This window comes from Melozone crissalis, unplaced genomic scaffold, assembly GCF_028551555.1.
Source record: "Melozone crissalis strain CALT ecotype California unplaced genomic scaffold, PUWL_Pcris_2 ptg000107l_1, whole genome shotgun sequence".
Taxonomy (NCBI): Eukaryota; Metazoa; Chordata; class Aves; order Passeriformes; family Passerellidae; genus Melozone; species Melozone crissalis.
The window spans coordinates 658,957-681,125 of NW_026535884.1; the positions used below are offsets into that span (position 1 = coordinate 658,957).

Below are 22,169 nucleotides of genomic sequence, written 5' to 3' on the forward strand. Positions count from 1 at the left end.
CCCTGACTGAACCATTAACCAGTGTCACATTAACCAGCAGCTGGAGATGTCACCCCAAGTGCCATCCATCAACCTGGCTGTCCCTTACAAGCCAATGGTTGCCCAGGTCTAGGCTGGGAAGAAACCGGTGACCTGATTATATTGATCCACAACATTTATTCACAGCACAGGGACTTTTAAAAGAGCAGCTTAATGTAAGACACACAAAAATACTCAAGTGGGAGAGTAAAGAACAGGGTGGAGTGTGACATGTGTCAGAAGTGCCACTGAGGTAAAACCACAAAGACCCACAGAGCCCTTGCAGCACCTTTGTTCCTGCACCTTTTTATGGAAGAAATCTCACTCCAACTTCACTGGAACTTCTCCTTCAGCGGCAGTCTGGCAGCCAAAGCCAAGGAGGGCAGATTGGGATTTACTTTTTATAAAATCCCTTCTGTGTGTCACTTCACCCTCGCTTGTCCTTTCCACCCAAACAAGGGTCAGACTCCAGCTGAAGGGTTTATCCATACTGACAACTTCTGAGCACAGTTTCTGCCTGAAATCAGGTTTGGCTGAGTACTCATCACCACCAGAGCCACAGAATTATCCCAACTTACTTTTACACAGGAAATTTAACTTCTTAAAGCCACTGTGTTAAGGAAATTCCTCACAAGTCTGTCTTGTCTTACAGCAGCTCAAATAACTTCCTATTTAGCAGGAAACAGAATGAATCTCACATCCAGACATTTCTGCTCTTCATGTCCATCACTTTCCAGCTTCTCTTTGTCTCAAAAAATATTATTTTCTAAAAAAATTCTTTCTTCCCCCTGTATTTTAATTTTCCCTCCCTCATGCCTTGTTACATACACATGCTGAACACTTCTCTCTCACACAATTTTGATTTTTTTTCCAAATTACACAGATATAGTTTAATTTCATGATACATTAAGTCTGAAACCACAGGTATTTCCAAAGTTACAAAGTTCACCAGTAAGAAACTGCTTTGGTTTAAAAAGCCCAAGTCAGAGAGAAACCTGCAACTCTTTTATCTGCTGTGAGGTAACAGTGGCTCAACAGTTGTATCAAAACACAGAGAAAAAAAAAAGAAACCAAAGAGGGCTAAAAATAAGGCTGAACTCAGATGACCCCCTGCACTCCAGTAAATCAGGGATGAACTCTCCTCTCCCAGCCTTGCTCAGAGCAGCACTGAGAGGTAACAGCTTTTGTTTATAATCAAACACAGGTTTTGGTGGAGGATAAAACCAGCCAGGGCACCAGAATAAGCAGCAAAAATAAAGTGTTTGGATCTATTGCAAGCACAGATCAGTAGTTCAGGAGTTAAGGAGAGAGATATCGGTCAAACACAATGTTTTCAAAACAGGCATGTCTAGAAATAAAAATGCAACTGTGTCATTTGAACCTCCCCACTTTTATAACACCAACTTGTGATTTCCATCTAACACTTCTCCCTCCCTCTGTCCCTGCTGGTCACAGTGTCCAGTTGGGTCCCCAGGACAGGACACACAGCAGCCCCACTCCTCTAGGAGCTTCTCCAGCCTTTCCAAGCCCTTTTGTTTTTAGGAGTAACCCCAAACTTCATCCCTCATGTGCTCCATGCAACACTCACCCAAAGGAACAGCCACAGCAGCACAGCCCCCGTTGGACCCAGCAGGGTCCCCCCAGCAACACACGGAGAATAAAATGCTTCAGACAGCCCAGGCAAACTGCAAACTTCACCTGTCAGGGCATCCAAGTGCCACCTTCCCGAGAAAAAAGCCCCTTCCCAGCCAAACCAGCACCTTGCTGGGCACAGCCCGTGCACGACATTCCCACTCCAACTCTTGGAACACCCCTCAAAACCGAAGCAATTTCTCCCTGAGCAACAGTTTTACTTACCACCAACCCCGCTGACTCTACTGACAGCACCTTCCCACTTTTTTTATATTCCTAAAGCACCGGTTGGAATTAAGGAATGCCACAAATCAGGCAAAAATCAGCCAGCAAAGAGAACGTCCAGGGGTTTTCACTTGACCCAAACAAATCCCTAACGTCAACAGTCTCATGATTTAAGCAACGAATTTGTTGTCATGGCAGGGGTGATTCTTGCCGGAAGTTCAAGAAAACAATGGACCTAAACTGGTTACAAAAGAGCTGGGTTTTCCCACCTCCAAAATGAAAGTGAGAGCAGGAAAATGCTCATACACAGGGAACACAGTTGTGAGAGCACAGAAAACCACCCTGCGCTACCACCTTAAAATCCAACACACCGCCAAACATTAACAGCAAAACACACTCCCGGCCGTCCCTGCACCATTCCCGGCTAACACAGCACGGGGATATTTCACAAAGTGTGTTTTTCACGTCACACTCCCCCCAAAAACTCCAGGGAGAGAACAGCCAGTCTGCCACGGGATGCTGTCGGACGCTGCAAACAAAACCTCAGGCCGGCCGGCACTTTCCTGCTGATCCCTGCAGTATTTCCCTCCTGACTCGGGGCCTACTCGCAGCACAGAACCCAAGACCTTTAAAAAACACTCGCAGCCCCCGCCGGCCTCTCTTTGTAGCAGCGGCCGCTTTTGCTGGGGGGATTTTGGGGAGTGGGAGCCTCCTCCTCCTCCTCCCCATCACGCGTGGCCTGCCAGGGAAAGCTGCTCAGTGAAACGTTCCACCTGAGATTTAATCCCACCGGCCGAGTAGGAAAAATGAAATAAAATAAAATAAATCACATGAAAATCGTCCCCAGATGTAAATAAAAAAAACCCCAAACCCTGGGTTTAAATTCGCCTGGAAAAACAACAAAACCAAAGCACTTACCTGGGCAGGACCAGAAGCAAAACTGAAGAACGATTTATAATTAAAAGTTTACCCTTGGGGTCACCGCTGCTTTGGGGGAGGGGGAAAAGGGACCCCCTGGAAAGGGCTGACCCTCCAAACCAGCCCACAGAGGAGGCGCACGGCCCCCCTTCCCCGGCGCCATCCCGGCAGGTGCAGCCCCCCTTCGCAGGGGGCCCCACACACAAACAGCCACACAAAAAAGAGCCGGGACCCCTCAACAACCCCCACCTCACACACCCCCACGGGCTCCGGGGGCCCCCGCGACCCCCAACCCTCCCCCGGGCTGGGGGGCCCCGCGACCCCTCACCGCCCTCCGCCCCCAGGCCTGGGGGCTCCCCGCAGCCCTCACCCCCCCGGCTCCGCTCGCTGTGGGCAGGGGGAGTCACCCCCGAGCCCCCGGGGCAAAGGATACTGTTGGGGCGGCTGTGGCGGCAAGGCCCTGATGTTGGGGTGAGGCGCCGGCGCCGGGTGAGGGGGAGCCGGGGGGGGAGGCGGCCCCGCCGCCGCCCCGCTCCCGGGGCCGGTCCCCGCCGCCGCCGCCGCGCCGGGTTTCAAAGCCGCCTTCTGCGGTAAACTCATGGCCAAGCGCAGCCACCACCCCGCGGCGGGGAGCGGGGCCGGGGGGAGCCGCGGAGCGGGCCGGGGGAGAGCCGGGGCAGCGCGGCGGGCCGGCACCGGCGCCGGTCTCCGTGACAACGCGCCTCCCGGAGGGCTCGGGAGAGGGGCCGGCGGGGAGGGAGGGAGGGAGGGGAGGGAGGGAGGGAAGGGGGGGCGGCTCAGGCCGCGCTGCTCATGAGCCGGCGGCGGCGGGGGGTCGCGGTCGCCCTCGCCGGGGGCAGCGGAGCCGTTCGCGGCGGCGGCTCGGGGGCGATGCCGGCGGATTTTCCTCACTGGAGTAGCGGAGCATCAAACATGGCGCTGCGGCCGCCTCCAGCTGTCCGGCCGGGCGGGCGCTCGGGCGCCTTCGGGCCGCTCCGGAGCCGCTCGGCCCAGAGCCGATCGGCGACCTTCGGCTCTTTCCGGAGTCGCTCGGCCCACCTCTGATCGGCAACCTTCGGCTCTTTCCGGAATCGCTCGTCAGCTAGCGCCGCTCGGCAAACCTCGGGTTCTTCCGGAGAAGCTTTCGCGCGCGCAAGCGCCTTGCCCTGTACCCCCTCCCTCCCCTCTCGGCCCAGCACCTCCCGTGACCCCCGCGCTCGGTAAACTTCGGCTATTTCCGGAAGGCGAGGGCGTGAGACAGGTCGGGAAGCTTCGGAGGGACTCGGAAGAGGGAATCCCGCCCCGCTCGTAGCTCTTCGGAGATTCTCGGCGATTTTCGGAATCCCTCGGGATCGGCGCGGGCACAGCTTCGGGCACACTCGGCTCTGCTCGGAGAGACTTCGGCAGTGCTTGAGGGTGAGGGGTTGGCCCAAGGCTGTCAGGGGCTCTCAGCACCCACCCCACTGAGGGCTTCCCCTGCCCCAAAACTCACCCCCGGTCCCAATTCTTGGCGTCTGGAGGGGCTGGAAGGGGCAGCACCACAGCCTCCCCGAGGCGTCGTGAGGGCCAGCAGCCTTGAATGCAACATGGAAGCCTGGGACCCCCTTGGCTGTGAAGGGTCCCACAATATCCACCCTACCGCGGGCCTGAGGAAGGGACTTACATAAAAAACCTCACCCCCAGCTCCATGACCAGCCCTACAGCTCCCAGGCCCAATTCCCAGCTCCTGGGGCAGCTGACAGGGGCCACACTGTGGCCCCTCATGAGGGCGGACAGTCCTGAGGGTGACAGGGTGGCTCTGAGGGACCAGGGGACCCCCAAGGCAGCCCACGTGTGGCAATGGGGCCCCTCCAGACCTGCCTTTGTGGGGAGACATGTCCACCTGACCCCATGGTCACACCAAGCCATCGCCCTCCCAGGATAGCCGCACCACCACCACCATGTTCACCATTTCACACCCAACCTGCAGAACCCTCCTCACGGCCACCACCTGAGCTTGGCAGCGGCCGAGGCGGTTTGTACCATCTCAGAGAGATAAAAAGCACCTCAGAACAGATTCCAGCAGCTGCCAGATTGTCCTGACTTGTCCTGCCTTGCCGAGGGCTCATTCCAACCTGCTGGCACCTTCCAGCGTTCCTGCCATGCTGCACGTCCCAGGGAGACGCTCCCAGCGCCTTCCCTGTGCCCACAGGTATTGCTGCAGCCTGGGGTGCTGCTCTAGGAAACCTTCCCAGAGCTTATTTGTGTCCTGTCTGCTGCAAATTCGGAGCAGCTGCAAATTTAGGAGGAAGATTAATGCTTTAATTCAATCACAAATAAAGCCTTAAACGTGAAAAGCTTCTTTTACTGAAGTGAACAGCTCTCATGGTGGTGTATTCAGGCACCTGGAGAGTAGCTGGTACAACCACAAGCTGAGAGAAGAGGCCTTGTGCACTAAAGAAAACCTACCTGAGAAGTCACATCCATCCCTGTCTGTGCAATGGTCCTGTTTATATGTAGAGAATTTTGAATTTCAAATATAAATCTGATGGTGGAGAATCTGGACTGGGTGTTGTTCATTGGAGCAGAACTCAGCACAGTGGGCAAAAGATAATAGAAGGGTCTTGAGTATGTTTTCCCTTTGCAGTCAGACTCTGAGCTATCAAACAATGGGGTTGTGCAGGACAGGTTTGGGACACTCAAGGATTGCAGTGAGTCCAGAAGCTCTCCCTCCTCTGAGCTGTGTTCTCAGGAGGAAAGCTGGGAGCTGCCACACAGGTCTCCATTAAAAACAGCCCTGCAACTAGAATATTTTATCACTTACTCACATGCTACCCGGAGGGCACAGCCACCTCCTGCAGTGCCAGCAGGCATTAGTGCAGCAGGGGAAGGTGATCATGTGCTGCTCAGTGTCCCTTTCTGTGCTCTTTGTTCAGCGTGGGGTAAGGGAAATACCTGGGAGGAGGTGAGCTCATACATACCTCACACTGCCTGTGGGAAATGGGGGGAAATAGGAAACAGATTTCTTTTTGAGGGGAAAGAGCCCAACCAAGCCCTGCCAGCCTGTAAAGAAATCCTGACTGGGGAATATTTCTATCTGAACCCAGGAACAAATATTTAGAGGGGGGCTGTGGCTGTTTTTTCTGAGTGAGTTTTCCTCAGCAGCCTTCAGCCTGCAACATTAAATAATTCCCCACCAGGAAAACTGAAGAGAGAAACAAGGAGGACCAAAAAGAAAGGTCAAATACTCCTCCACTCCCCAAAAATGGGAGTCAAAGGAGGAACTTCTCTCATGATATGGGACTTGCCCAGGTACCAATGGATCTCCCAGCATCCCAGAGAGCTGCTGTGTTCACAGCACACCTCTCCTGCTGGGGAGACAATTCTGGTAAAGACTTGGCTGTTATTATTTGGAGGGTGCAAGTAGAGCTGTGTGTTCTGGGGGGTTGGTGCCATTCCATGACCACCTCCTGGCACAGCCCCTCTCTAGCCACCCCCCCTTTGCATGGAAGGAAATTCATCTCAAAAGCAAATTGACATCCATGGCTGCCTCTGTCCTACAGAAATAGCTGCCTGTAAACACAGCTGCAAAAGAGCTTCCCATCTCCAGGATCTTTGCCTATGACACTTTTTGCTTGTTTAGAAAGGAAAAAAAATGGCATTTTCACCATATTGTCTGCTGAAACTCCCAAAATGTGCTGGCCAAGCAAAGGAGCCAGGCTCCCAGCTCTGCCTTAAAGCCCTTCCAGAGTCAAAGTCTCTCCCCAGCCATGTTTTCCCCTTCTTTTTTATTTTCTCCTGAGAAGAAAAAGCAGATATGTCTCCCTTCTACCTTATGTAGGATGATTTGGCCAACAAATCCTGCAGATTTTGGAGCCTGAGTGAGTTCCAGCTGGATTCACACCCTTCCTGCCGCCTCTCCATTTTGTTTTTCCTCCTCTTTTTCCTGCTAGCTCTGTTAGCACCTGGGAACTGATGTGTCACCGTGGGCAGCTGGAGTCTGCAGTGCTGAGCTCCTGTTTCACAGCATCCCCAGCCCTTTTTCCAGCCCCACCAGTACCTGCCACAGCAGAGACACAACCCCACAGCACAGAGTGCAGTGGGAATGCTGGAGCTGTTGGTGAACTTCAGAAAACACAGGAGTGGGATATCCCCTGAAGGGATGCTTGTGAAGAGAAGAGCATAAAGTGAGAAAAGAGTAAAGCACAAAGCTGGGAGTGAGGAGATGCAGCCTTGACTCAGCTTGGCTCTGAGTGAAATGAGCAGGTCCCAGCTGCAAGGTGGGATTTAGAACCTGCTCCCCCCATCTCCCACTCCCAATCCTCCTGCCTTCAGGAAGGTATGGCTCGTTCAGGGAGCTTTTGGCTCTATAATCTGCTTGTTCCACTAGGTGACCTCAGTACTGTTGTGATGTTCAGGGGTCAGATCCTACCTGCAGGGAACAAAGCAGGAAGGAGAGGGGCAGTTCAGATGGTTGGGTTCAGCCTCTCACCAGCCTTCTTGGCCCCACCGAACCTATGAACAGCCCTCATTTCCAGCTCTGTTTGTAGGCTCCAGCATGCTCCAGGTGCCTGGTTTCACCCAGCACAGCACAGCAGCACCTCCCTCTTTTGGCTTCTCCTGATTTTCCCCCACTGTTCCTCTTCCAACACCCTCCAGACAAAAAAACCACCCAACATAAAAAAAAAAAAAAAAGAAAAACAAAAAGGTCCTGCTTGGAGCTTCCCCCATTCTTCCCCCTGCCCGGGCTCAGCCCTCAGCAAACAACGACTCAGCCCTCCAGGGCACAGCTGAGCGCACAATAAAGCGAATACCACCCAGGACCAGGCAAGCCCACACCAGGAGCTGGCACAGAGCGGGATGATTCACTCCTGCCCGCTCTCCCTGTGCCCACAACCTCCCAGGGAGGAGAACTCCCCCAGCTGCACCCAGCACGGGCAGCCTTGACCACAGTGTCCCCCACCACAACACAGCTCATGGTCACCCTCGAAGCCCTTCCTAACCCTGAGCCATCACCTGCCTGGTCCCTCCCTGCAACTAAGTCCCAGAGAGCCAAAGTGTTTCCTGTTTGGATGGTTAAACCACTTCTAACAGCATCTCCATGTGACTGACGCCTGTGCTCCCTTCCTTGCTGCTTTGCAGCTGGGAAAACACCCTCTCACCCAGCCCCACTCTATTCTCTTTGCCTTACGCCCACGCCGTTCCTCTCTTTCCCTAGGAATGCAGGTATTCCACCACAATTCAAACACGTGGGGCCACATCCAGACCCAGCCAGGGCTCGGGTAACATCGCTGGTTCCTGCCAGCCCAGCCCTGGATGTGCAGCAGCGATTCTCTCGGCTCCACCGCCCTCTGCGGGTTTGCGCCATTTCCAGGCGGATCTCAGGGAAAACAACGGCGGCCACGGCCGCTCTCAGCGCTGCAGGAAACCCAGGGCCTCACACCGAGTGTGCAAGCAGAAAGTGAGTGCTATTACTGCATTTCCATTCCATCTGGGTGAGAAAACACGGTAAAAACAGTCAGAGATGTATTTTAATGTCTTATTTATGCAACATCCATGTCCCCAGCTCACTGCTGGCTCAGTCCTGCCCGTGCCAGCAGCAGAAACACTCTGTATTCCAAAAAGTTTGCTACAAATGGGCTGCAGCCTCCAAGTTTTGCCCCAAATCCAGCCCCCAATAGCAGATGCGTCCCCTCATCTGCTAATAACCCCAACATACCCTCCATAACAAGTCCCACCACCACAACCAACCCTATCCCAAGACCATAACCAACAACACCCCACCTACCCCAAGCTTCCAGATAAGGATTCGCTGCCAATGACACTGAATAAACAAACACCACCAACATCCTCCCTAAATAAACTATAACCAGTACCAAAGTACCAACAATTCCTAGGTTAAACAGCAAAGGAGTACCCAGCCCTTGGTGTGGTGAATGACCATCAGCCCTGCCAGGGGTGAGGCTTGCAGGGAGTCTGCAGTCCAGGTCCTGCCTTGCATTTTTTGGGCAAGCCTGATGAAGCCATGGAGCATCTGCTCAGAGTGAATGTTGGCCTGTTATGGAGCTGGCAGCATCCCACCAGCATCACCAAGCCATAAATAAGGGAGTTTGGAGGGAAACCTGCACAGGGCCTGTGCTACTGGATCCAACCGCAGCCCAGCCAGCCAAAAACTCACCCAGGAGGAAGGAAAAGCATCTGGGAAAGACCTCTCTGCCAGGGAGCTGTGTGGGGCCATGCCATAGAGATGGAAAGCAAAGAGCCACCTGCAGTGAGAGTGAGGTTTTTGGGCAAAAATCCCCTGGATTTAGCCTCCAAGAGAGGCATAGGTCACCAAGCACAGGCTAGGAAAAGGCTCAATGGCTCCGTTTTGTCAGCATGGGACAGTCTCAGTGGTGTAGACAGAAAAGTACAAATAAATGGATGCAGACTCTCCTGCTACAAGAAAATTCAAGTCATGATCAGCTCCATATCCAGTAAAAAGTATTTATTATTTCAATTACAATAAGCCTCACGCGTAGGGTGAAAAAATAGTTACAAAAACCCAGCCCCTTCCATCCCTCCCTTTACATATAAATATTAAAAATCCCTCTAGGTCTCTGCTTTGTCTAGAGCAAGAAGACAACACACAGCACCTGAGCTCCTGTCAGTGCTTTCCCCTCAAAACAGGTATTAAAAACATCCCTTAAAAAAGTCCCTCAGCCCCATCCTGATCACTTCTCACACTGGTGCCAAAGCAGCTGTGGAGGGACAGAGCTCTGGGGGCACGTGGTGCTTTTGGGGCTTGCAGTTTCCCAGGCAGAGGGCAGGCTCGGCATGAGAGAAGCAGCGGCAGGAACCGCCTGCACTTGTCTGGGAAGCTTTAGGGCCAGGAAATCCTGGCTGGCCTGGCTTCAGAGGAGAGAGGAGGGAGAACAGGATGCTTCATCCACCCCATCACCACCTTGGTTACATCTTTGGTTACGTCAATTTTTCCCTTTACGCTCTGAAATTAAAGCTAATCCCAGGAGCTGCAGCATCTCGGCACAGCCTCTCTGACTTGCAGCATCCTCCAGCCTTGTCCCCAGGCCTGCTGTCCCTAATTTTCCCATCAGCATCCTCTAAGGATAGTCCCTCCCAGAGAAACACAGGATCCAAGACTGGAAAAATATCCACAGCCCTACCCAGCTTCCCTTGCCAAGGGACTGTCACCACAGGGTACTGCACCTACTGCACTAAGTAAAAAAAAATTAATAAATATACTAATCTTTTACTAAAAAAAGGCTTTTAAATGCATTTTCCCTGAAAATTTCCAGTGTATTCCACAACACATGAAAAAAATATATGTATTTCCCCCCCTCCCCCAAAAAAATATATCTTAAAATACTTTCCACCCTCATGTGCGCATCTTTGGAGAGAATGTGGTACAGCAGGTGTATTTAGACACTCAGACAAACCTGCCACTGCTGGGGGTTCCCTTTATCACCTCCAAAACAGAGGGGTTTTCCATGTGTGGGTGGATCAGGCTGGAGCGCTGTGTGTGTAAATACAGGCAGTGCCCACAGATGCCTGTGCCTCGGCACTTGGCCCTGTCATGGTGGCAAAGGAGAGACCCCCAAACCGAAGTCATGTCACCAACAAGCAGGGGATGAGGAGTTTTCACAGTGGATTGAACCTCGGACAAAGCCGGGGCACAGACACTGCTCCGGCTGAAGAGTCGGCCTCTCCATGGCATGGAGAAGTGGTTTGAGCCTCAAAGGACTGGGGAAGCCCAGCTGTTGGCAGAGGACAAAGCAGCCAGCCGCCGGCTCCCTGGGGCACTCGCCCATCACCAGACTTCACACTTCTTGAGGGGGTTCATGGGGGAGCCCGGGGGGCAGCTGAAGTGCTCAGCGAACTCCCGCGAGTTGGAGACGGTGCCGATGACGCGGAAGCGCGAGGGGCTGTGGGGGTCGGTGATGAGCCCCTCGTGCGAGCTCTCTGGGGTGCGAACCGAGCACCACACCTGCAAATGGAGGGCAAGGGGCCTGAGTACTGACACCCATCAGTGCTGAATCCAACCTCTCTGCCTGCGTGATGGGGGCCAAGGCAGCTCGAGCTGCAGTTCTATCTTCCTTTGTAACCAGCACCACCCCAATCTCATTCTCCATCCACTACATGAAGGACTCTGTTTTGCCATCACACCCTCCCAACCCCACCTGGGCATACTCCACCTCCAAAAATCTGTGTGCCCACCCTCCCTAGGTCACCACATGTACCTGTGCAAAGCCAACGAAGAAGAGCTGGTAGTTGGTGAGGCCGAGAGTTGGGAGTGTTTCTTCATCTCCATTCTTTTTCAGCCAGTTCTGATAGGCCTGAAAACCAGGGAGCACAGTGGGCTCAGGAGACAGCACAAATCCCACCACACCATGTCCCCCTTTGAACCTCCCCAGCCCCGTGGTCCTACCCGGTAGGCAGCCTTGAGGCCCCCGTTGTCGGCGATGTTCTCCCCGAGGGTGTGCTTGCCATTGACCGCCTCACCATTGACAGTGTAGTTGCCATACTGCTCCACCATGCACGCTGTCTGATGCTTGAAGGCCTCCACGGAGGAATTCTTCCACCAGGGACGCAGGTTGCCATCTTTGTCATATTCCCGGCCTGCAAAAACACAGTGGATTCTTCATCTCATACTGGCCACCCCTCCAGCTGCCCCCCCACCTGGCCGTGGTCGTACCTTGGTCATCGAAGGCATGTGTCAACTCATGGCCCACCACCACGCCAATCCCACCAAAATTCAGGGACCTGCAGGAGGGTAATGCAGAGATTAAGAGAGCAGCTTTTGCTCTCCACAGCCATGAAACTTAGCCAGAGATTTAGATGCAGGAGGAAAGCTGGGAATCATGCCCTCTCTGTTTTGCCATGGCTCTTACTTGGGGGACGCACGGGTGTAAAAGGGGGCCTGGAGGATGCCAGCAGGGAAGACAATCTCATTCTTGGTGGGAGAGTAATACGCGTTGACCGTCGGAGGTGTCATGCTCCACCTGCAGGAACAAAACATGGCCAACATGGCAACACAAGCCATCACCAGTGTTTGCTCCAACAACATCCACTTTTGTTGCAAAGCCGTTAGCCTCAATTTATCTCCTCAAAACCAGCACAGGCTGGTGGACACTTAATCCCAGTGCTCCAGATATGCTGATATTCCCCACTGAGTACAACAGGGAAGTGGAGCAGAGGACTTACTGGTCCCGGTTTGGCGGTTTCCGGAGCTGGTCAGCCGTGACCCTGGCTGAGAAGTTGTAAAACTGCATGACATTCTCAAAATAGAGGTCAGACACAGCCTCATACTGCAAAAGAACAAGGCGTGAGTGGTGTGTGATGATCGCCCAGCCCCACTCCTCCCTTCACAGTCATGTCTGAGCCTCCAGAGCCAGCAGAGTTATGGCTTCTCCTGTTTCTCCTCCCCTCCAACATCTGTAGAGTCTCTGGAGGGAAATGAATCACCATTACGGAAAACAGCTCCTCCTTTTCCCAGGCAGGGATCCCAAGAGCCTCAGCCACCCCAGGACTGGCCCACAGCTTTCTGAGAAGTCCCGAGAGAAGGGCCAAGGACATCAGTGGGACCCTTCTGGAGGAAACCTGGGGTTCAAGGCTGCCCTGAGGCCATGGTGATACAGACACATCCTGTACCTCCTACAGAAAACCCAGGGGACATATCTGACCTACTCACGTCATTAAACACTTTATCCAGCTCCTTGGGGTCCATGATGAATTTGGGATAGCCAATCATGTTGTAGATGGCATCTGCCTGGAGGGTGACAAGGACCAGAGTGCTCTCAGTGCCAGAGATGGAGGACAGGCTCGCCCTGTTACGCCATCCTCCACCTTCATCCTCTCCCCAGCGCAGCCACCAGCGCCTCACCTTCTCTTTGGCTGATTTCCTTGTCTCCTCATCCATCCACTGCAGGGTCTCCAGGCTTTCCTCGAAGGCAGTTTTAATCTCTGCGATCATTTCCTCCGCCTAGACAAAACAAGGCAGCACAGCGTCAGTCCAAAGAGCTGGCTTCCTGTCCCAGAGAGGTCAAGGACCTTCACACCACAGGGAAGAAGTGGCTGGGAGGCCAAGACAACACATGGTGAAAAGCCCGGCACGCGGAGATGCACAGTGAACGCAACACAGTGGACAGAGAAACTCCTTTCCCATCCACAGTGGACAGAGAAACATTGTCTGCCCCAACAGTTCCACCACTGTAGAGGCTTTCCCAGCACCAGGACTCGCACGCTGCTGCCTTGGGGACGTACCACCTGCTTGCTGTCCTCAGCAAAGGTGGCCTTGACAAACATGGCCCCCAGAGCGAAGCCCAGGTTGTTGTCCGTGTCACTGATGCAAAACTTCCAGCGTGGGAGGCAGCTCTGCATGGGACAGGAGGTGGTCATCAGTGGTGGCACAGAACAAAGCCCTCCACATTCCCACCCCTTGCTCCACCTGGCCCATCCAACCCTCTGCCACCCCAAAAGCTGCCCCACATCTCTATTGCTAGGATGCCACATGAGAGGGCCTTGGGATAAAAAGCCATCTCCATTTTAATGGTGATTCAGGGGCACTGAGGACCTCACCCTCACCTTCTTCGTCCCATACATCACTTCCATGAATTTTTCCTCGGCATCCCGGAAGCGCTGGTCAAGGAGAGGGCTGGTTTTCCTCACCAGGTTCCAGATCATGTAGTTGTTGAGGAGACTATGGAGAGAGGAGGTGAGTAGGCAGCAGCACATTCCTGCCCACCCTGGGTACCCAGGTCTCTGTACAGGCTGGGGGTTCTCACCACTTATCCGTGGCCAGGATGAGGTCAGAGACCTGCTCCAGGTACTCCTTGGCATAGACCACAACGGGCTCTGACTCGTTGAGCTCCACAGGGTAGAAGACCGTGGAGAGGAAGGGCATCCAGTCCACAGCTGGTGCCAGCTCCTGCAAAAGCCACAGCGCTGCTATGGACCTAAAAACCATCACAGGGGGTGGCAGCTGCTTCTTGAGCTGGAAGTGGCTGCATCAATCCCCATTTGATGAATTCAGCTGATTTTGCAGAGGTCAGTTCCTATAACAGCAGCATCCTTGAAAGATTGAAGGGGAGTAAACAATTTCCTCCCACAAAGAAGGAAAAGAAAGTGGGGTGGGTGTCAGAGATGTTGACACAAGTTACAGCCCCTCTGGGGGACACTGGGAGGTGACCAGGCTGACGTCCAAGGGCAACAGTCCCAGGAGGACATAAGTGCTGCAGTAAGACAGCTGCTGGCCCCAGGGGTGGTCCACAGGCTGGGAGGAAGGGTCAGGGCAGGATTTCCCCGAGGAGGACGTGGGCCAAGCTATTGCACAAGAGCTTCCCAGGCTGTATCAGCTGGTGTCAGGATTCCCAGAGGAGCTGCGTCACCTCCACCCATCCACCCCAGAATGGGGAAACCCACACAACCACAGCAGAATGGGGAAGCTCGCCAGCTCCATCCCTACCTTCAGTTCTCCTGCTGTCATTTTATGGTAGATGACCTCCTCATCCCGGTGCTTCTCCTGCGGGATGGTGATGTTGGCCAAGGCCGTCTCAAAATCCAAGATCTGCTGCATCTGCTGCCGTGTTGACTCCTCATCGCTGCCTCCCAGGAACATCCCCAGCTGCACCATGTAGTTCAGGTACCCGGCGAGCACCTGCATGGTCAGGCAGGTGGGATCAGCACAACAGGTTCACCCACCCATGGCACCCTCCCAGCCAACCCACATTTCCCCTGACACCCTCACCTTCTCATTCTCTGTTTTGTTCAGGTAGTAATCCCGCGATGGCAGGCCCAGCCCCGACTGATCCACCTGGATGACGTTGCTGTTGGAGTTCTTGGAGTCGGCGCTGACGTAGACGGAAAAGAAGGGCGAGGTGCGATAGTGCGCCGTCACCTCCCGCAGCGTCTCGTTGAAGTTGTCACCGGCACAGGTACCTGTGATGTTCCAGCCACCCAGCTGGGGACAGACAGCAAACAACTTCTGAGTAAGAAAACAACCACCTGAAATTGCTTCAATATCCCCTCAATATCCATCCTGGGGGGAAACATCTTGCAAGGGGGCTAAAGAGCCCCATTATAGGATTATAAATCCCTGCCTCTGCCTGCCTGACCTGGGGGATGCTCTTCTGCAGGAAGCACCAAGAATGGCATATGAAGAGTGCTGGGACTGCCCATGACTGAGCTTTTCCCCTCATTTTGCAGAGGGAAGATGGCTTTTCCACAAGGACAAACCTTTTGGATGAGTTCCAAGAGCGGGGTGGCACGCAGCTCCTCGATCTTGCTCTCATTCATGCAGGCCTGGTAATAGCGCTGTGCCTTGCGCTCTGCCTCGCTGGACACATTGGCCGTGGTGTTTTCTGTGGGAGGTACCCAGGGAGAATCACATGGGGCTCCAGGGAAGGGCATCTGCTGGACCCAGAAGGATTCAGCTCCATTTTGGGCAAGGCTAGGCTCCAGAAAGGCGCCAAGAATTGTCCCATAAGTCCCCACCATGCCCCCAAGGCATCCCATTAGCCCCATCCCTTCCTGGCCTCCTGCCCCCCCTCTCCTTTCCCACCCACAGTGACTGCTCCAACTCTTTGGGGACAAAAGATAAAGAAAGAAAAAACAAAGAGCATTTTTATTTTTCCAGCAGCTCTGATATTCCCAGCATCATCCAGCCCCGGGTGCTGCCCTTGCCTCTGTGCTGGTGCCCCCCAGACCTATATTATTTATTCCTGCAAAAAGGAACAATAAACCTATTTTTCTCCTCTGCCTCCAAAACCTCCCTTTCATCTCCCCAGCTAAAATTCTACTTTCCCAGAGGGTTTTTGGGGTTTTTTTTAATTTATTTTCCTGATGACACAGCTTGCACCTTTGGCTTCCCAGCTGTGTGGTTTTATTAACTAAAGGTCCCTCAGCTCCAAGGAATTCAAGGAAATGCCGACCGCGACCACTTGGCTGGAGGCCCAGTCTCTTCTCCCGGTAAAACCAGCGCCAGATTTCTGCGGGAAAAGCCAGGGACGAAGCTGTTCCCGCGCCACCCCCTTTCTCTCAAAAGACAACACTCTTCCCAAACCTTCTCTTTCCAGATAATCAGCCCTGGCGCAGTGGAAAGTGCTGATAAGGAGCCAGTTGTTTGCTCAAAGCTTGAACAAACCGTCCCCGCCGGTTGCAGGGATAAGCCGCTCTGCTTCGGCGTTCGCACGCAGAGCCTGAGCCCAGGACCCTCCCTTTGCTGGGGGAGTTTTGGCCCCCCAAAAATGGCCATACTAGCAGCCAGCCCCCCAAAAGGCTACTCACGAAGGCTGGAAGTTATAGCACAGGAAAAACACATATCCTTGGGGTGATACTGGGGCACTACAGCCTCTGCATGCAGTCTGGAATGCACTTCCTGAATTTCAGAGCTCCTGGGAATGCCACCATGGGGTTTACAGAGCAGAGGCCTTTTCCCTACTCAGCACCACAGACTAGCAACACCACAGTCAAAAATCTCAGGACCATCTAGGAGAGCAAACACAGCCAGGATCCCTTTCTCAATGTCCTCACAGCACATGTGTCACAGACCAGTTTGATGCTGGAGGTCAGTTCCAAACTTGAATTTCCATGCAGATGTTTTTGGCACCCCTGGGACCCACTGGGGCCCCTGAGCATTGCGGGGTCCCGCCGCTCCCACACACTCACCCAGCAGGTGCTTCATGATGGCCTGGTTGTGCTCCCAGAGGTTGTTGAAGGTGCCCCAGCGTGAGTGACCATCGGGGAGGGGGTTGGCCTTGATCCAGCCCCCGCAGGCGTAGCTGAAGAAATCCTCGCAGGGATTCACCGTGCGGTCCAGCGAGCTGAGGATGGAGCTGGTGATGGAGATGCAGGCTTCTGACAGGCACACGGCAGGTGGCCCTAGGGGACAGGGACAGGGTCAACTCCTCTGCTGCAGCAGAATGAGCAGCACCACAGAGCATCCTGCCCTGAGCTGAAGGATACAGGCAAATATCCCACCTGGCTCCCAAACATCCCACCTTGTACCTTACCACCATGCTCTATGGCAAGCAATATGGACTAGCATGCTGACCTATGTCTGAGCATCCTGCCCTATCATCCTATCCCAGGGTAAGCATCTCATGCCTAAAAATCCTGCCCAGTCATCTACCCTGGGGTGAAGGATGCAGAGAAATGTCATTATAGGACACGAAAGAACACAAGTGCACACTGCTGTTCTCAAGATGAAGAAAAAAGGGAAGCTTATTTTCTGACTCCAACATTTATAGTTTTCCAAGAGTGACAGTGGATTGGAGGGTGACAGTGCCACCTCTCCAATGACACTGGACAGACTGTTAGTCTGTTAACTTTCTCTTCTTTTATAAAGGAATGCAAAACAATGAGTTATTTACAGAAAGTGTGTGAGAAAGTTCACTACAAGATGTCAACATCAGAAGGCTTAGAAAATCTTAGAAAATCAAAGCAACAGAGAAACAGTCCATCCTGTGCTCAGCCATCAGGTTCCAGCATAAAGGATCAGAGAAACACCTTATCCTGCATCTGAGCATCTCCCCCTGGGGTGAAGGGGTGCATGTGACCATCCTGTCTTGAGCTCGAAGATCCCACCCCACACCTGAACATCCTGTTTGATACCCAAGAATCCTGTCCTGAGCTGAGGAGTGCAGGTAAGCATCCCACCCTTGCACCAAATATTGCATTCTGGGAACTCCCCAGCAACCCACTCTGGTCAAGGGGGCAGGATCCCTGCACAGCTGTTTGCTCAAAGCTTGAACAAACCATCCCTGCTGGTTGCTTGGATAAGCTGCTCTGCCTTGGCAAAGGCTGAGCCCAGGATCCTCCCATTCCTGGGCATTCTGGCCCCTCAAAAAATGAGCAAAGGACTTACTGGCTCTGTACTGGAAGATGAGTCCCAGCAGACAGGCCACGAGCAGCACGGCCAGCACCCCCAGCAGCACCAGCAGCTGCTTCTCGGCACGCGTGCGCTCGGCCCAGCAGCCCCGGCTGCCCCGCGAGCCACGGAAGTTCACCTGCGGGAACAGCAGCGTCGTCTCCCCGCTGGCAGAGAAACTCACTGACGCAGCCCCCATTTTGCTCCCCACAGCCCACAGCAGAAATTTAGCCCCGGCGAGGGATCCGTCATGGATTGGGCTGGGAAAGGCAGCAGCTGCCTTCCAGAAACAGGGCAGGAAGGGCGGCACAATGGCAGGAAAGGGAGCGGGACGAGCGCTTTGGAGGGCTCACCTGCTGTCCCGTGCCACCCTGAACCCCTCCTTGAGCACAGCGTAACCCCACGGCTGTCCCCGTCCCCGCTGCCAGCACTGGGACAGGGTGGGGGCTGCATCACAAAATGCCTCAACAGGATACTCCCACTCAGCCAAAAACATCCCCAGGAAACATCTCGATGTGAGGGCAAGCGGAGACGGCCCCGCCGGGAAAAGTAAAAACACATTTGGGGCAGAAACCACCATTCTAGAGACTGATGGAGCTGGGACTGGGGCCAGGACAGAGAGGGTCTCTCCAGACCTGGACCTTTCCCGGTGAGGCTGGACACTGGCACTGGTGGAGTTTTTTCTTGCCACCCTCAGCCCTCTTTAAGCTGCTTTCCCACTGCTCAGGGAGGAATTAACCTAATCCCCTTTTGTGTGGGGACAAAACTCCCAGTGCTTGGATAATTGCTCACCCCAGCCATGCTGGGAAGGGGGTTGGCAGCAGAAAAGCTGGGAGGTGGAGTGTTGAAACAGTGCAGGCAGGATACGGCCCTGCTGGCTCCCTGTGCCAGAAGGGGAGCGAAGGGCAGCAGTGGCAGGAGCCAACATGGCTCTGCCCACACTGGACTTTACTCCCCAGATATTGGTCAAAGGTAGAAAACCCTTCTGCAACCCCTTTGCTGCTTGCCAGGAAACAAAGTCCCCTTTTTCCTCCCTAAAAGACACATGAAGCCATACCTGAAAGCCATTGGGGTATCCATCACTGTCACCAAGGGACTCCAGGGGGTCTTCATCGTCCAGCGTTGCCCGCTTGTAGGTTGACATCTGCACAGGAGATCAGCAACAGAGGTGCTCAGTGGCCCGGGAATGAGGAAGAAGATGAAGGAGAAGGAAGGTTTACACACCTTCCAAAGCCACCTCCTCCTTCAGGGAGCAAAATCCCGAATGGCTCAGAGGTAGTAAAGCACTGCACAAACGCCGGAGGATGGTTATGGAAAGCAAAGAGGGCCGGAGCCAAGAGCTGAGCAAAGCCCGAACCCGCCTCACTTTCCCCCGGGGCCGCGTTGTGCAACCTCCCCTTCAGCCTGGAATAAATCCGGATCCACCTCCGCCCTGCAGCGGGGAGAGCGACCCCCCTGTGCCAGGGCACCCCGGAGTGCCAGGCACCTGGGCAAGGCTGGCAGCAGGGAAAATGGCTTTTCTCCCCGACACTCCCGGCTCTGTGAACCCCGCGCACCGTGAAACACCCGGACACGACCCTTCGAGCACCCAAAAGCGACAGCACCAGGAATTTCAGCTGCGGACTGGCTCCCTCCCGGCGCCGTGTCCCCCGGGCATTATCTTGTGCCTGTGCCCGGCTCTTATCTCATCCCCGGCAGAAAAACAAGGAAAACCTCACGGGTTGGCAGGCGGCCCTTATCGTGCCGCCGCCGCTGTTTCCTTCCCCCTGGCACTGCCCTGCCATCCAGCCAGATTGTCTCCCGATGGAGCAAACAACGCTCCACTCCCCACCGAGGGGCTGGGCACCCCAAAATCCACCCTGACCCTGCCACCGATAGGCAGAACAGCACCACTCACAGCCCTTCACCCGCAATCAGCGCAGGGAGGGGACTTAAACCCATCTGGACGTCCCCATCCCGCTGCCATCAATCCCAAAGGGATGAGCTGATCCAAACCCCGCACAGCCGTGCCTCAGTTTCTCCAGGCAGAATGAAAGCACCGGTTATCAGCCTTGTTTCCAACAGCAGCATTCCCAAACCTCCCTTTGCACACTTAATAACAAGTCTGATCCTCTCCCCGGATCCCAAATCCCAGCCTCAGCTTAATTAACCACAAAACCCACCTGGGGAAGAAAAAGGGTTAAAACAAAGAGGTGGTTTCTCTCTCCTCGGTTGTACCGAAATCTTTGTTTGCAGCCCCAAAATCTCCCCTGGGCGCCCGCCTGGAGCCTGAGAACCGTGAGGCAAAAGAGCCTCAACAGCAAGTTTTTATCGTGGGGAAAATCTCTGTTTAGATCCTATTTTTTCCCACCCCTTTCACTTTTTTCCACCTATTTTAGTACTTTGCACATGGCTGGAATTGGCAGCTCCGGGCACAAATCCTCGCTCACGCAGGGGAGGGGGGGGATCCATGAAGCCCCCACGGCTCTGCAACACCAAATTCCTGGAATCCCAGCTTTCACTCCATTTCCTGAGGAAATGCAATCTTTTTTTCCCCTCAGCGATCCCCCACCCCGCCTACCCCAGCCTGAAAACAAGGAAAAAGACCAAAACAAGAATCCCTTTCTGTTCTCCTTTCACAAGAGATGTGCCGGCTCAACCCTGTACCAGCCATCAGAGAATCAGAACTGAGCCCGAGTTCCCCAAAACACCCCCGAGAGGCACTGGGGTCGACCCCCAGCATCCTTAATTTGAGGGGAAATCGGGCCCGGGAGGTATTTTTAACACCCATATCCTTCATATTGTGGCCACAGCAGCACCTCGGGGCGCTCCTCATCCTCTCCAGCAGGTGAAGCAGGAGCACCCCTTTTTTTGGGGTAGATTTTGTCATACACCTCCCCCCTCCAAGCCTTTATTTCCTTCAATCCGAATAAAAATCCATTCTCCCCGCTCCAACAGGGTGGGGGGCACCCACACTTTACCCCCCGCGCAAGGGATTTTCACTCTCTTTACAACTTATAAAAATCAGCATTAAAGAATGGTTTTACCCCAGATCGCTCCACCGCTCTATAAACAATAAGCCCCACGTGCTCGGAGCCCGCACACCCCCAGGAAGGCCCGGGGGGGCCCCCAGCCCCCGGTTCTGCCCCGCCGGGGGAGCCCCGCTCCGGTACCGGGCACCCCGAGCCTCCGCCGGCCGCTTTCAATTCCCGTCCGGGCGCCATTTCGGAGCAAGCGCGGCCACCATCGCCATGGCGATTCCTCGCCTCCTTCCAGCCCCTCCAGCTCCCCAAGTCCACCCCGAGCCCCCCGAGCCACCCCCGCGCCCCCAAAGCCCCGCCTGCCAAAGCGGTGCCCACCCGCCCCACCCCCGGCACCCATGGGTGCCCCCGCACCTCGGCAGCCCGCAGCCAGCGCCCAGCGAGGCTCAGCTTTGCTAATTAGGATGTCCGGGGGTTAATTAGCAACTCCTGCGGTGTCGGTGTTAATCAGGGGTGCTGGGAAAGTGTTTTGGGGGAGCCCCCTGTTTTGTAGCGAGCCCTGAGTGCGGATAAAGTAATTTTTTTTTAGAAAAGCTTAAAAAGCAGCAAAAAAAGGGTTAAACTTAAAAAATAAAAAAATAGGGAGGAGTACAACCCAGTTTGGGGGTGTTCGCAAACAGCCCCACAAAAGTGGGTTCAGTTGGGTGGGGGGCGCCCCCCTCTCTTGGCAGAGGGAAATACGGAGCAAACCCCCGCGGGTCTGGGTCAAGAGTGGATTTGGGGGCGGCGGGGGAGTTGAGGGGGCACCCAGAGGAGAGCACCCACTTTGGGGTCTCCGCCTGGTGACCCCCCTGGCCACAAAGAAAAAGCGGCGGGGGGGCCCGACTGGGGCACCCAGGGGTGCTCGGGGGTGCACCGGGGGTCCCTGGGGGCGTCGTGGGGAGAGGGGGTCCCTTGGGATGCTATGGGGGACCCCTTGAGGGTCCAATGAGGGTCTCACGGAGTCCCTCGGGGGTCCAAAGGGGGTCCCGCGGGGATGCCGGGGGGTCTCCCGCGATGCAATGGGGGGGATCCTATGGGGTTACAAAGAGCATCCCACGGGAGATGCATCACCCGGCGCCCCGCTTCGGCCGAGCGCCCCCCACTCAGCCACCCCCAGATCCGGGGGTGTCGCTGGGCCCCCCCACTCACCATGGCCGTCACCCCACTCCCGCCGGCCCCGGCCCCGATGGGGCGAGCGCCCGTTGAGCCCCGGCACCGCTCGTGACGCCGCCGCGGCCTAGCGAGGGTGGCGAGGGTGACGAGCAAAGGATGTACCTGGGATGGGAAACCAATGGGGCCGCGGAGGGACGGGCTTGCCGCACGCCTCCTTTAACTCTTTCGGGGGGCCCCGAGCCCCGTTTGGGGGGCCCCGCGTGCCCCGGCGCTGCCGGCGGCATTCCCCCGAGGCAGCCCCGGCTCCACGGCCGGAGGGGATGTGGCGTCCCGGGGCGGGCGTGCAAGGCGCGATCCCGGCGGCGGCCGCTTGTACAAGGGCGAAAGAAAGCACGTGGGGCCGCGGGGAGAGCGCTCGG

General features: G+C 55.0%; 2 protein-coding genes across 5 annotated transcripts in view; both read right to left on the reverse strand.

Annotated features, from left to right (window-relative positions):
- The window catches only part of EIF4G3 (eukaryotic translation initiation factor 4 gamma 3), a 146,770-nt gene extending 143,490 nt beyond the window's left edge, over positions 1 to 3,280 (reverse strand). For 2 of the 3 annotated variants that reach the window (XM_054292047.1, XM_054292046.1), the window contains exon 1: positions 3,227 to 3,279. The gene's annotated coding sequence lies outside the window, so the exon portion shown is untranslated. Of the gene's footprint in view, positions 1 to 3,226 lie in introns of all 3 variants that reach the window. The other variant, XM_054292045.1, reaches the window with a different exon arrangement.
- A 6,000-nt stretch (positions 3,281 to 9,280) lies between these two features.
- Positions 9,281 to 21,940, reverse strand: ECE1 (endothelin converting enzyme 1). Of its 2 annotated transcripts, none has more exons than XM_054291906.1 (18): positions 21,913 to 21,940; positions 18,693 to 18,779; positions 17,633 to 17,774; positions 16,435 to 16,647; positions 15,004 to 15,128; positions 14,516 to 14,728; positions 14,234 to 14,425; positions 13,554 to 13,696; positions 13,354 to 13,468; positions 13,033 to 13,143; positions 12,653 to 12,751; positions 12,461 to 12,538; positions 11,974 to 12,077; positions 11,661 to 11,771; positions 11,465 to 11,532; positions 11,198 to 11,388; positions 11,010 to 11,105; positions 9,281 to 10,756 (listed from the first exon to the last, which is right to left on the reverse strand). In XM_054291906.1, the coding sequence occupies exons 2-18, from the start codon at positions 18,777 to 18,779 to the stop codon at positions 10,580 to 10,582; spliced, it is 2,265 nt and encodes a 754-aa protein (XP_054147881.1). In that variant the 5' UTR covers positions 21,913 to 21,940; the 3' UTR covers positions 9,281 to 10,579. The 2 variants fall into 2 exon arrangements, with proteins under 2 accessions (XP_054147881.1, XP_054147880.1); XM_054291905.1 differs by lacking the exon at positions 21,913 to 21,940 and adding an exon at positions 21,787 to 21,871.
- Positions 21,941 to 22,169: the final 229 nt, after the last annotated feature.